A 16,174-nucleotide genomic window follows, 5' to 3' on the forward strand; every position below is an offset into this window, starting at 1 on the left:
GTAATTCTAGCAGGATCTAAAATCTTACAGCAACTGGCATTCATGAATAGCCTAGACAGCAATTAAGAATTCACCCAAATCTCATGCTTACTGGCCCTTACTGAGGTCCTCTTACACAGCTGCAGTGCCTTCCCCCTAGATGGGCCCAAACCTACAGTGGGGACCTATCAGTTAAGGGCGAAGTACAATGGTGTAACTATAGAAGAAGCAGACCTTAAGGTCGGACAAGTGGGGTCTGCTTCCTCTATAGCGTTTGAATCCCCCTCCCTATCAATCTTTTTCTTCTTCTACTAATCAATGAGATTGCGCTTGTGCAAGCTTTGGGGAGGGGGGTTGCGAATGAGGGTGGGTTGCGGTGAAGAAGGTTCTTTTCATCTGCTGGTGGATCAGATCATTAGCAAAGACAGGCCTTGATCCAATCATTCAGCATTTGGCCAAAGTATTGGATCAAGTGTCCCTGTAATGCATATATTATTTATATATTCACATTTACAATGACTAGATGGATTTATTAATATGTTTACCGCACAATTTTGGATTATTTTGACTTGTTCATGACGATCTCTGTCATCCAGGCAGATAAGTATCCAGCCTGAATTACTTAAATTAACTATTAATATCTGTCACAAAACATTCTCATTTCTATACTGTACAGCCTTTCAATCATCTTCTGCTTGTAAATGAATTAACCTGCTGCCAAAACTTTGAGTCTAATCTAGCAACCCTCTGTCCAATTTAATGCATGCTTGCTCTGTAAATAAGTGCACTTTTAAAAACAAATCAGTTTGGATTGAAATTTATGAAAAATCTGAAACTCAAGCCATCAGTAAAAAAAAAATTCTAGCATATCATAATGTTTTCACTGGCCAACTTTGGAGCAGAAGAGCTTTACTTATATTATTTCCTTAGGCCAAAGGCCATGGAAAATGTTTTGAGGGGGAACCTGAAAGTTAACCCTCATAATTCTGACAGCTATGTCATATACTTTTTTGGGGGAGTCTGAGATATTGAATTCCTGAAATAATTGATGGAGTTGTTCCACATTCCTTATTCAATTTTGGGATTCATTTTCCATTTAGTTCATTTTAGTGTGTTTTTGGTGAAGTACTAAAAGTATTCCTTTGCCTTCAGGGCAGTCAAGTCCAGCAAGACAATGGAATGTTCATCTTGTTTTAAATGGGTAGAATATTATTCAATCTGTGTGGGTAACTTATTTCTAATTTGTAGTACATACAACTATGTATAAAAATTGCAGAATCTATTAATATTATTAAATATGGATGTGAGCAGTGAATTAACAGATCACTTTGAGCAGCTTTAGTACTAATCCTGACAGCATGATCCAAACTTTGCTAAACCTAATAGTATTTCAATGTAAAGCCTATATGTGTATATATATATATAACTGCACAAGCTGCTGCACTCTGAACTCTTTCAGTCGTCACTGCCTGGGTGCTGGTTATATATACATATGTATAAAATCAAAAAAAGAACCGCACACTCAGGGCTTTTTTAAAGTGAAAAAATGTAATACTTATTTATTTCAACGTTTCGGCTCTAAACACAAGCCGTCTTCAGGAAGACGGCTTGTGTTTAGAGCCGAAATGTTGAAATAAATAAGTATTACATTTTTTCACTTTAAAAAAGCCCTGAGTGTGCGGTTCTTTTTTGATTTTATTTTTTATATATATATATATATATATATATATATATATATATATATATATATATATATATATATATATATATATTACATACACTTTGTTGTGCACTTCAACCACTGATTAGAGTGTGTTACTTGTTATTTCAGAGTAAAAGTTATTATAGCTCATTTTAATTAGTGAGTAATGAGTCAAACTTTTCACAGCACTTAAAGGGTTACATCATTTCCCGACCAATTATATTTTTGTTATTAAAGCAAGTTGTTTTATGTAAGAAAAAGAATCATTAGACGAAATCATAAATGTTTATTTCTTTGCAAAGCTGATTTATTCCGTGATAAGAACCAATTTGTGAAATATAGATACACACTGTTAAATATAATAAAAGCAGCTAGAACTCAGGTTCAAAGTAAAAAGCTAGTAAAGCATGCCCGATCCTTGCAAATAAACTTGCTTTGAGAACATATTTATGTATGTAGCTGGGTTAACCTTCCCAGTAATTTAGCTACAGTATTTATTTCAGGACTGTACTAGAACCCTTTTAGCCTAGATGGACATTCTTCAGCCACCCTTTCACCCAGGTAATACAGAATTAAGATGCATTTAAACAGTGAACAGGACACTTTTTTATAATGTAAAGACCCTCGGTTTAAAAGAAGGTAGGTAATGCACAGGATAGGGGAAGTTCCCTAGTCCCCTCCTTCACCAGTTAAATAGGGTCAAGGTGACTCCTAAAGTAGTCCCATCCCAATAGACACAATATTCTATTGGGGAGGAAGAAGGGGCCGGGGGTGTTCAAGTATGTGACCCTACTAGTTATAACCGGTCCCTCTAATTCAAACAGCCCTAAACGCTGCGTCTCAGCTCCCAATACTGTAAAGCAGGGTTTACAAATTCATATAGGATTTCTACCTTTGTTTTGACCTGACCTAAACCAGTGGTGAAAGTGCAATCACGTTATTTGTCCCCCCCCCTGCAAAAACCATCTCCTGTGCATATAATGCACTCTTGCATGCACCAATGCTTTTCAAGGGCTCTTGAAAAAACACACGGGTGTTTTTTTTTATCCATTTGAGCACACCTAAAAGCTTTAGCTAATTGAATCCATTGTATTCTGCTTCGTTGTACTCATGAGTGTTCAGAGTGGAGTTTTACTCCATTTGAATTTCACAGCATTAAGGGCTGCATTTAGAACTTTCAAAAATGCACATAAACGCAATTTAATCCATTGTTACGTGTATATCATTCTTTTAAACACCTGTGTATTAAAATGCCTGTGTGTAAGAGCCCTAAGGAAGCACTTTTCTGTAACTTGACTAGAACAACACTGCAACATGAAAGCAAACTCACCAAGATGTGAATGTAACACTGTGCTAAAGAATAGGGCTAATGTCTGGCCCAATGTTAATAGTAAAGATCACTAGTGCAATTGATTATAGGAGATGCATTACTGTTTGAACATTGTATGTGTACTGAAAGAATTATTGATTAAATAAGGGACAGTATAAGGACACACAACTATCTGGACAACACATGACAAATACTTAATATAGTTATAAACAAATCACAGTTGTTTACAGTAAACTCTTAAGCTATGTTAAAAACAAACATAATATTGATTAACAAATCCTATTTCACTAGGGATCTGTCAACCACCCCCCAGTGAATTAATTTGCTTTAGAGTTCAAAGTTCCATACCAGCTGTTGTATAGATGTGGACCCTTAATACATTACATACAATACATAAAAATGTCAATCACTGGTACTGAATCAAATATGCAAATCGATTAGTTTAATCCTACTGTGGTCAATGGGAAAAAACACCCCTATTTTCATAAACAGTCTATTAGATGGCATTAAATCCTTAAAGTGATACCGACACTAAAAAAAATTACTCTTCAAAATATTAAAGTACGTTAAGTTACCTGTAGGTCATGTTGATGTTTTTTCTGCTCATGCAAAGACAATATTATAAGAGTTGCAAAAGAAAGTTTTAATTTCTGGTGTCAGTATCTCTTTAAAGAAAATAAAAGCTTTTGAGTTAATAACTCAACCCTGGCTGTATCACAACCCAGTGGAGTAAATACAGAAATATTACATGAATCATAATAAATAAGATACATAGATACTGATGGAGTATCATGATATTATTTTCCTAATATATTGCTTAATGCTATCTTCCCCAATATAATAATGGGTTAAAATTAGGGATGACCACATTTGTTTTTTACATCCAGAATGCAGAATTGCAAAATCTTGAAAAACAATTAGGCGTGCCCAAACAAAACATGCACTTCATACTTTTTCATATGATTTTAAAGGACTGGATTTGGTTTGGCTCTAATTCAGCCAAATAATGAACAGAGGATTCAGTGAATCCCTTGATAAAACTGTCAAAATGTCAAATAAGAAAAGTCATTGGTAGTATTGTATGAATCTGCATTGACAATATCAATCAATCAATCAATATCAAATATATTTTTCAGGTCATCTTTGACACAATTCAACTGCTATTTCAATTCTGAGTCACCCAATATATCAACTTGCTTCTCTGTCCCCTCTTGTCAAGGGTCTTAAAGTGCCACATCCTATATTAATGCTTTCTTTTAAGGAGTAAAATTTTGTGGGTCAATACGTTAAAAACACATTGCTCCTTTTGAAAATGTACCCTTTATATTTGTCAATGGAAAGATTAAGATACATCTCTTGTTAGAATTTCCACGTCTTCTGACATAAAGTTATTTATTTATACAGTATTTTCTAAATTTTTCTATGAATTGTTTTTATATGCAATAACTATAAACTAACGAGCCAGATAAAGAGCATGGCCCAAGACCTCAATAACCAAAAACAGCTGGCAAAGGGAACCCCCCCCCCCCACTTAAACTTGCTCATCTTGCAATAAAATTGTCTATAGTATCAGTTTAGAGAAATCATGCTTATAGAATATGGAAGGCAGGTAAGAAACGTAGCCAGTTCATGCACATCTTAGTTTGTCACAGAATCATTTAAAGTGATACTGACACTAAACATTATCTTTTGAATATATTAATCTGCATTAAAAGTTACCTATAGGTCACATTGATCGTTTTTCATTCATAGTTCTGGTTTTGTAAGTAATTGAAATTCCTTAACCTGACTGTTTTGCCAACCTGGCTGTCCCTTCTTAACCTGAGTTTCTAATGCTAACGGACTCCTGCTGTACAAATATAGCAGCCCCCTCGTGGAAGGAACATGGTAGTAAGAAAGGCAATGTAAAAGCATCAGGCAAATACTTTTATGGCAAAATTATCAATAGTATTCAAAGACAATGTTATGATGATAATAAAAAAGTCTATTTTCTGATGTCTGTATCTCTTTAAACTCTGTTCATAAAAATGTTTCCAATTGAATATGATTAATCATTACAGGTAAGCAAATACGCCCAGTAACGTTATAATGCAGTGAACTGGTTTGGCACTGTAATCACAGTGGAGCTGCCATTTTATCAAGAGAAAACAAATATTTAATGAAGAATATTAAGCTCCGGACAGTTTTTTTCTTCTACAATCAAACCAACAAAAAAATAACAGCTGCTGTCTTCTGCAATTTACATTGAGGTTTTAAGATTGTATAAAGAAGTTGCTAAAGCTACAAAAGTGAAAGCTTTCTTTAAACATAATAAGATACATTTGCTTATTGTGCCAATAAAGAGGACTTCCGGGTGAAGTGGTAAAAGACGAGTATTAAACTTACCAACTGAACAAATCTTCTGAATGCTGAGACCAATATAAAAAGCTTGGAAGCCTGCATGTGGCAAAGAGGACAATCAATAGTAGAAGCCATATAAGGAGCATTGGATGATGGATGGAAGACAGACTTATAGGCTGATGATTTACGATTTTTGAATTACCTCTGAGTCATCAAATATAGTTGTTATCTCTTCAAGGGACCTTATGTATTGTAACAAGAGTGTCTTTATTAAATGCAACATGATGAATTGGCTTTGAATATATCTGATCTTTTTATACAATAGTGCTTGCCATGAATTAAATGCATAGGGCTTACATACTTTCTGATATTTTCATAACAAATTAGCTGCTTTATTATGAGGCCACTTGATCACGCAGAACTAATTCCTGTTCAGCATACTGTATACTGCGGAGTTGCAACTGAGCAGCCAGTCTTACCATGCAAGCTAAGCAAAGGTGGTGGAGGGGCTGCCCTGAAAGTAGCCACAACTAACAGTTTATTTGCTTAATAAAAGCCATGCATATGCTTAATAGATGCTATGCTGCAGCTCCAGCAGGGCTAAATCAAACTCTTGGCACTAGCACTTGATTATAATGAATTCCTCCTTCATTAATATGCATGAGAGCATAATAAGCATCTTACACTGCAGGCAAAGCGGGACTAAATGACCCTCTTAACCACCTTAGATAGTGTAAAAAGAAATTGCCCAATTTATAGAGAAAAAATATCTTTTTTAAAGTTTGGGTTACATTTACTTTATGTTTAATGGACATTCACATATATTGATTTGTTATTGTGTTTAATAGTGAGTTATGCTATTTACTCAAAGTAATACTTAACCACAACTATAAACTATTGTGTAAAGCAGTGTGGTCAGATTATCAGGAAAATGGTACAATTCTTTCCTTTAACAAGCACGTATATTTTCCACTGTGTGCATGTTATGCTTTGAGAATATTTTTTCTCAGAAGGAAAAAAAACAGACAAAACTATTCTCTATCTCCGGTCAGGCAGGTCCATTGATTAATCTATCTCATCTGAACTGAAAAACATTATTTAAAGGACTGGCAACATCAAAACAGGCAACAAAAATTTTAATTAAATTCTGCATAGAAGTGTTCCTTCCTTAAAGCAGAAGTCCTTGTTAAATTGCATGCAGTATGTTTGATGTCTATCTGCTGTCTAAAACAAACCCCTGTCCAGCGTATTTTGTTCATTGCACACTTCATTGTACACACAATAATGTGACAATGAAACTGAAGTCCCTCAAAAGAAACTGCAGGTATTTTAAATAATAACATGCAGAATATTTGATGGAGCAGATTAAGTTGACTTTGTGTAACTGCATGTAGAGAAATAGACTTAGAGGATTATATGTTTGCACATTTAGCTGCCTGATGATTTTTGGAGAATTAAAATGCCTAAATAATTTATGTATTGATTATATGGCAAAATGATCATATGGTAAAACCTTGGCATATCAATTATAGGGATACCAGGGTAAGAGCAGATTATTGTGATAACTGTACTGTTCAGGTTCTGCTACTTGCTGCTGAATATATAACTAGATAACAAAAACTGACCCAGAAACGATTAAGGGTTGATGCTTCCCAATCAGAAAAAATACACAAAGGCAATGATATTGCGCATATTGCATTTAATAAAGCCAATCTGAGAATGGTATTTGAACCGAGAAATCCCTTTACACACTGCTGGAGGTTAGAGCTCTAAAGAAAACATGAAGTCGGGCTTATAGAAACCAAGGAGACCAATGCTCAGATGCTTTCATTTAGCAAAGTAAAAATATTCAAATTGAATCTTTGCGTAGAAGGAGATTTTCTGCCTTGTTCTTTGCAAGGCCAACAGTGAAGCGCTGCATACTGCTCTACAACTGTCAGGGAAGATTAGCAACAATGTTTGTCATTATTCTGGAACACCAGGAGACATGTCAGTCTTTGCCATGGTTCTCTTTTATAGTGGGCACCTTAAATATTTCCTACCTGCAAACTGTATGAAACCAGACATATATTCAGGTGACAGCATACAGGTATGCCTCATAGCAAAGGACTTTTCCAAACAGTTAGTTGACAGTACTTTCCCAAGCCAACTTGGCAGTACAGAAAAGCTGATAAATATCCTGGTATGGCAATAGCCAGAGTCAGAGAGTTTTAGAAGGAACCCAGATTACTTCTAATAATAACCAATAATTCTGCCAAGAAAAGCAGAAGAAATGGTGGAAAGGAAACCAAAGTAATGGGCAGAGTGTGCTTTTCATGTGCAACCATTAAGAAAGCAAACCCATGGGGCATAACTTTTGTGAGTTTTATTATGGAGCTATTACATTTTTTTTTTGCGAAATAGTTTTTATTGATTTTCAAAAAAGGGGGATACAGAAAGAAGAAAAGAGGGAAGGGGGGGTAGAGATCTACAACCAAAATACATGACTATCAAGTTTTTCGAAGTTTTTACATGCTATTAAAAATTTGATTAGGGTTAGGGTCCACATGCCTTTTGGAAGCTGCTTCAAATAACAGTAATTTGAAATCTATGATATTGTGGCATATGCCAGCAACTACTGAACTAATATGTTTAAGTATGCAGTAATCTACCAAGGCATGTTATTTGGAACCATTATTGCCATTATGCTGATGTTCTTTTCTGGCAAAACGCTGATCATTGACCTTGTGTTGGTAGGGATTTCTCAGCTAATGGTGTTGCTCCAAGAACATGCAGACATTTATCCCTCAGCTTGCCTCTTAACAACTCTCATCTCTGCAGCAACAGGGAGCTGCTACTTACTAACATTATCATTCTGTAGAACAAACGCTCTACAAATCACAGTTGTGGTTAAACACCATGTGTTGCTGATAACATTGAGATTAAGTACACTTTTATTGAATGCTTAAAGAGATAAAACTGGCAAAAACTAAAAATTTAATGGTGGTAAACAATAATACGGTATGTGCATAACGGTAAAGGGAACTTTGATTTGTGCCCTTGGCATCTGAGCATGGGGTTCCATAGTCCAATTCATTGCTTCACAGTCAATTTTCATCTTAGTAATAAAACAGATCCCAGAGCATTTTTGGCAATAAATACTGTAGTTTCAATTCCCAAATTTAGCAATGAAAAAAACAGTAAACGATGGATGCTGCCAAGGCTTTATGACTAAACAGGACCCTTGCATATTCCAGTTCTGTACATTGCTTGTTTCCATATACCCGAATGAGAATAATGGCCACATAAATGCAAAGAGGGAATTCAAACTGCTAATGACATGGTAGTGTTCTGCCCAAAAGCAATGTGGCATGAGCAATGTGCAAGTGAAGCTACGCTGTTTTTGTGTTAATTTATCATGCAAAGTGCATTGTGCTTCATTGACGACATGCCAAGAGCTACTGAGGCCACTGGTTAAAAACAGTGCAGTTTGCACAGTTTTTCTTTGTAAAAGCATATGGATTCCTTGAGAATCAACCACTGTTTGGCAAGTGTTGGCAGCATGCAATTCTTCCCTGATGGGAACAGTGATCACTTACATGTGTTTGTACGAGCAAGATATCAAAAGTTGACTATGTATACATACTGAAGTAGAACACAGTTCTGTATGCAGATTTATAGCTTTGTATGAAATTAAGCTGTTTTCATGGAGGGTCAAACAACAGGAGATCGATTTTATCTTAGCATAATGTGGATGCATCATTGCATGTCTTGAGGATGTTAAAAATAAATTAATCATCTTTACTGGTAGGCTGACAGTTTTCTAATACACTCAGTGGCAGAACAAGGAAAGTAAGAGTTGTGTTTTATGACTGGAATATGTTTTGCAGAGTTTAGTTCCCTTTGCTGTAAAGCTACCTTTCCTTCATATTCCTTGCAATAATCAAAGCTATTATACTGTCTATGACTTCATTTCTATTTACAGTGTATAGGAATTGCCAGGGAATTGTTTGGCTTATTTAGACAAGCATAGACTAGTGTAGCTAGACTCATCACTGAAATATTAACTCTAGGCATATTTTCTTAAATTGAATATTTGCTGCTGGAGAAACACCCATCCAGTTTGTAAATTCTTTTGCCAAACTAACACTATTTTAGTCTGCATGTTCAAAGGCAGGACTACATTAAAATGACAATTCTTTACAAAGAAGTATATGGACTTCTTTGAAGTCCAAATCTATGAAGTCCATGAGCAGGCTGGAAGCCATACAACTATCATTTACTTTTTATGTATGGCTACATATTGTTACCGCTCATTAAAAGGTCGCTAAGGATGATAAATCAACCCCTACATATTTCTCATCTAATTCAGGGTTAGTTCACTGTATCTGTAGGGCACCAAATAATGCTTGAAATTATGGATGTCAGATTTCTCCATATTTTTGGGGTTCTGATGAATCCCAAATTCTTCACATGCAATTCGTGTAAATCTGAAGGCTGAGTTAAATAATATTGCATCATTTTTATGCATTCGGCAAGTTTACACTTTTTTAGGGTTTGGATTTGCTTCTGCCAGGTGCTTAGATTTGTCCGTATACTGCTGACAAGGCTTGGATTCAGCTGAATACCTCATTTCTTTAAAGTGGGCATTAACTGTATAATAAATGTAATCACCAAGGAACAGTTACCAGGTTTGTTATATAAACTCATTTCTAAAGTAAAAGATGTACTTTGTTTTTCTCTTTTATACTATTTGATTTTTAAATAAACAATAAAAATTGAAAAATCAATCAGAAATCTATTTATCTTTAAATACATGGTGCTACAGAAACCCATCCAAATTGTCTGTATATTTTCATGCACTTTAGTCATTCATACTATAATTTACAATAAAATATTAAAATATTGGTTAAGCCAGTTAAGTTGCCCGTTTTCCCTCACCTTAATTCAATTCCTTTATTTCAATAGATGCCAATACTTCCAGAACTAACATTTTTGTGAAAAGAAAATATCACAGGTTTTTCCAAATTTAACAACATGTCTTGTACCCTGCTGCTTCTGAGTACTAATTATAAATACATATCCCTTATTATTAACACACTGAAGAGAAATACTGATACCTATACTAACTGTAGATCTTGATACCTTGGATATTGCTGTCCAAGAAATCATCCAAGCCATTCTTAAAGGCATTAACAGAATCAGCCATCACAATATAATCCAGCAGTGCATTCCACAACCTCACTGTCCTGACTGTGAAGAACCACCTACGTTGCTTCAAATGAAAGTTTTGTTTTCCAGTCTAAAAGGGTGGTTCTTTGTTCTTTTCTATAGGAAAAATATCTCCTGCTATCTTTTGACATTAGAACATATTCTTTTGTTTCAGCATTAACGTTGAGAACAATTAACCCTTGGGTTGCTGTGGGCTGAAGTGCACAAACTCAGCTTAATATCAAAACATCTAATAACTGCAGTGCATATGAAGCTTAATGGTTATACAACATTATCTACAAAACCTGCTCCACATGGACCTGGGACTGCTGAGTACCATACCAAGTACCATAATTATGTTTGCTCTCATCTCGTTTTCTGCATTTTCCCTTGTACATTTCTCTCAATAGGCAGATTGTTTTCACTGTCAAGCAGTACAATTAAGTATATTTTGAATAAAATGCAGATATTGTTCAGTAAAACTCTTGAGAAAAATCACACATTGAAGTTCAGTCATAGCAGTCACCTTGACAAAAAATCAGAGGACTCAGCCAGCAAAGGTTTAATATTGTATCACAATAATAATTAAGACTACTTAATCTCAAGCATTTCTTAGTATATTGTAATGCTGGAAATTCACCATCTGCAGTTTTCAACAATACCTTTGTAGTGATAAAAACACATTGGACACGACTGTATTATAACTACTTTTGCAGTGTTCTTATACATTAAGGTGAAACACGGAGCATTTTAATATGTTTAATGCTAACAAAAAGCCATTATACCTTACAGGAAAAATAAACCAGAACTATCTCCTTGTTTACTGTTGACTTTTTGGATTTTAAAGTCTACTACTAGAATGTTTTCATATCTTTTAGCTTTGGTTTTGATTTTCTGCAGATAAATCTGAGACCTATCTCATTAATGAAGGCCAAAAACATGCTTAAAGAACAAGTATTCCATAAAGAACTCATTACATGGAAACGCACATATTTGTAATCTGTACAGGAATCCTGCCATGCTCAGCTGTCCATCAAATTTTCATTGAGCCATACACTACTGCAAAACACGACCAACAGAAACAGACACTTAAATCATTTATATTAGGTTTTAGCAGTTTAAAGGAGTTTTACAAATAAATGTTTGGTAGAGCCATTTGCTAGAACCAATTGTTTAAAGACATAAAGGGTGATTTACAAGTACAAGCTCCAAGGTGGGGGGCAGTATGGCTTTTAGGGATCAGAAATCTACTAAAACAGTTGACAAGTATTATTTAGAGTTTGGACCAGCCTTCAGGTATATTAGCAGTGTGCCATTCCCCATAGGAAAATATATTGTTTAGTCATGCAAAAGGGAGACCTATTGGATAAAAAACCCAAGGACTTTGCCCCTGGGGGCCTTAATGTACAATGTTCCTGTTTTTGAGTAATAGAGAAAAATTAACATATTGATTTCTAAATTTTAATTTTTTTGGCTGGGTATAGTCTGATCACCTGTGCATTATGCTCCTCAAGTGACTCTGCTCTAGCAATTTGTTTTATTTACAAGTGGTGGGAGGGTTCTAATAGGTGAAGTAATGTTTTTTTTAGACCAATGGATGACAGAGGAGCAACACCCACTGGTGAAATTATTTGGCAATTTGGGGGGCAATTTTTCTTGAGAAAAGAATAGACAGAAGTTGAAACATTGACATTGTTATGATCAACAAGCCTTTAATTGAACAAGTCTGTGAAGTGCTCTATCATTTCTGCTTTATATAGTACTTTTGAGTAAGGATGCTCAAGCATGTTAAAAAAGTTGTGCAAGTAGGGTGGTCAGTTTCCCACCTTTAAGAAAGCATGTCTTATATACAAACACCAGGTCCAAGACTGTCTCTATCCATCAACAATAACAGATAAACAGGTAAATTGCTTATCATAAATGTTTGACAAATGTCCAACTTTGGCCTTCTGTTAGTATACTGGATTTCCTGCTAGCGTACTAGCTGTCTAAATGACATTGTCCATATGTCCTTGCACAATATCATATTTATTAAAGCTCTTCTTTCACTCCAAAGCGGAGTCATGTCATTTTTTTGCAGCCCCAGGAAATACTTTTTGGGCCAGCACACGATAGCAACACACCTCCCCCCACCAGCACACTCCCAAACCCACCTCTCCCCACACTTCTATCATTGATCCAACCTCTTGATGTCACTTTCTTCATTGTCCTTTTAGTTGTTCCCTTCATCCCCTTTCATGCTCCAATTCAAGCTCTGAAGTTGCCCCTCCCAACAGCACCCTAGGCAAATGCCTATCCTGCCCACCCTTAGTTTCACTCACTCTAATGCATCCTTCCCCCAAACTTTCATTTCCAGTCTCCATCTACCAAAGGACTCTTTGTCCATACTCTATAAATGTAACATTGTATAGTATCTAATATTATATTATAATAATGTTTTCGCCTTCTTCTGGATCAACTGGCAGTTAGGCAGATTAAAAAAAAAAAAAAAGGTCAAAAGGTTTAACTTGATGGTCGTGTGCCTTTTTTCAACCTAACTTACTATGTATTACAGATACAAAATTTAGAAATGTAACACAAAAAAATTAACAGACAATAATGCCCTGGTCGCATAGTACCTTTTTCAATTTGTTTGCTCAGTCCCTGAAATGGCTTTGTAATTTTTGTACATTATATGAATAGTGAGCAGACCCATCCATGAAAAGATAACAATGACTTGTTTCTTGTTCTGATGTTTTCATAAGGGAAGTCAAATGCAAAGCTGGGTGTTTTATGTTAGTGTAAAAAAAAAATTACATTTCAGAACATGCATGCCTCAATATGTTGAGCCAGTTGAGAAGGTTAAAGTATCTGTAAGACATTACTTAACCTCTGAAATGCCCAAGTTGCTGTTTTTTTATGGCATGCAATACACAACATGTCAGTTAAGAAGAAAATACATATAATTGTAAGAAAATGATGTAGCCTTACTTCATGTCAAGATGACATACCATGACTGTTTTCTTCTTTAAATGCCTACACAAATCCTGAATTGCTTCAAGCATTCTGCCAATTTACCTCCACTTACAGTAGTGGGTCTTATGCATAAAAGTGCGTCAGTGTCAAATTGATGTTGCTGGAGATGGCCACTGCCATTACTGAAAGGGTTGGTGGATGGATCCTGTCCTATAAAACTTAAAGTGCTTTGATTTAACTCCTCCACACAAATCCTTTTAGCATTTTGAATATTGTAAGACATTTTCTTTAGAATAATAGCCAATTCTTATCCATTCTAATTCCTAATCTATGTTCTAAATTTGGGTGATGTGTGATGTCTTCCTTTATTGGTCTTTATGTGCTCACTGCTGTAGATCAACACCAATTTGACTTCCTGCACAGTCAGTCCTTCGCTAAAAAAGAAGTACATGAACTAAATATATATATACATTTATAAAGAGGTCTGTATTTTTTTATATATTAAAATAAAAATATAAATATATAATAATTAAATATATATATATATATATATATATATATATATATATATATATATATATATATATATATATATATATATATATATACTGTGCACTATATTAAGAGCACTTTTCATTGATAATGACAAAAAGGGCTACATTAGTTCCCTTATTGGATTGCTCAGTTTGCTGCAAGGAAAATCAGGCCAATAAAACAGTCCTATGGCCACCAGCCTTAAAGGAACAGTAACGTCAAAAAATAAAAGTGTTTTAAAGTAATAAAAATATAATGCAGTGTTGGCCTGCACTGGTAAAACTGCTGTGTTTGCTTTAGAAACACTACTATTGTTTATATAAATAAGCAGCTGTGTAGCAATGGGGGCAGCCATTCAAATGAGGAAAGGCTCAGGTTACACAGCAGACAGCAAATAAGCTCTGTCTGTCTAATGGTTTTATCTGTTATCCATTAGTCACCCTGTGCCATATAGCCGTTTTTCAATTTCCGCCATTGCTCCACAGCAGCTTGTTTATATAAACTATAGTAGTATTTCTGAAGCAAACAGATCAGTTTTACCAGTGCAGGGCAACATTACATGATATTTTCATTACTTTAAAGCACTTTCATTTTTTGGTGTTACTGTTCCTTTAATGTACTAGAATGTCAGCTTAACACTTCAGCATACCATCTAATAATGTGTTAAATTAATATTCTAAAGCAGCAGCCCAGAAGGTTTGTATTTTTGTTGTCTTGTTTGATTTCATCAAAGACTTAGACCTATATGTCACACAGACATTTTTGTAACACCACAGGGAATAAGGAAGACAATATTCCTAAAAGATGCTTACTTCATGACAATATAGTGTCCCATAGGGACAGGACTGCCATTTACTACCATAGAAAGCAACTACTAGCAGGGTTTTTATTGCTGCACTCAGTTAGGATTGTGCAGATGAAAAAAATATCCATATGCTATTACATTGAGGGTATTCTGTAAACCTATTGCTATCCCAGCAAAGCTGACATTTCATTATCATTTTTCATATTAGCCACACCATGTCTGTTCCTCCACTGGTGGAATGTTTTGTCAATACTTCACTCTATTTTACCTCTGTGAATTAAAGAACTTCTTAATATGGTTAAACTTTTTAGTTTCAATAATTTATAATTATACCTGCAATGAGAATGTTTGGGGGGCCCTCCTACCTATACAGTATGTAGCTATACATATCACTTGGTCTGTTCTCAAGAGATACGCTGCCTCTGTGCAACCACACGAAATAAAGTTTGTTCTGTGACTAACATTAGGCATTACTTCATATTCCAGATACTTGCATTTAAGGATATATTTGATGGGAAATTAACTAATCATTGTTGATGTGCCTGCTAAATAGACCATATTAAGAATCTTTTCCACATAAAAGATCTCCAATAATTGCACATATAGTCCCTTGTATTACTATTCACAAAGTGTAAATACTATTTCAGAAATGTAAACATATTTACGCATTCATTTCATGTCTTACACATTTAGTTACAGGTCAAGTAGAAATTGCAGAGATCTTGTGAGAAGAATAATTCTTTAGCATGTCCCTGGGGTGTTCATGATTACATTTTGAACTGTTCACCTCTAAATCTCTATACTAACTAAATATAGAGAGAAGAGTTTTCAGTTTTCTGGATAAAAACGCAATGAGCAAAAAAGAGAAACTACATACCAATTACTAGTAAACATTGTAACTTGTAATATAACGAATGATAATCTCATAGAAATTACTATGCAATAGGCTGATTCCTTAGCAAAATGGCTGTAAGTCATTTAGGCTAATATTTTTTCATGTTTTTTTCAGCAAAGTCTTATGCTCAGTTATCATGAGAAACAAGATTTCCAGTTGCCCTAAACTTTTTAATTGACCTTAGTGGGAGGGGTGAGGACATTTTCCCTGGTCTTAAAGATCATTTTCACCTTTAACAAAAAAAAAATCCTATATTTATTCCATAGTACTATTTTTAAAAACATATTTCAAATGCTTTATATTGTCATGGGACAATCCCTATTTTACAGTCTGCCCCAGAAAATGTTTGTCCCTGCAGAATACTCTTGTTTGAAAAAAACCAAGCAATTCTTGGCATCTGTTTTCACTCGGTATTCTATAATTCCCAATAGTGCTAACTGTGCT

The 16,174-nt window shown here is 34.9% G+C and overlaps 1 protein-coding gene across 12 annotated transcripts in view; it reads right to left on the reverse strand.

Moving 5' to 3' along the window:
* The window catches only part of LOC108711202 (membrane-associated guanylate kinase, WW and PDZ domain-containing protein 2), a 441,642-nt gene that overhangs the window by 3,045 nt on the left and 422,423 nt on the right, over window positions 1–16,174 (reverse strand). The window contains exon 23 of one of the 12 annotated variants that reach the window (XM_041586540.1): window positions 5,397–5,447. The exons of 10 other annotated variants lie outside the window; for them this stretch is intronic. In XM_041586540.1, coding sequence (XP_041442474.1) covers window positions 5,397–5,447 — 51 coding nt within the window. Of the gene's footprint in view, window positions 1–5,396; window positions 5,448–16,174 lie in introns of those variants that run through there. One more of the 12 variants, XM_041586544.1, reaches the window with a different exon arrangement.

This window comes from Xenopus laevis, chromosome 3L (genome assembly GCF_017654675.1).
Source record: "Xenopus laevis strain J_2021 chromosome 3L, Xenopus_laevis_v10.1, whole genome shotgun sequence".
Taxonomy (NCBI): Eukaryota; Metazoa; Chordata; class Amphibia; order Anura; family Pipidae; genus Xenopus; species Xenopus laevis.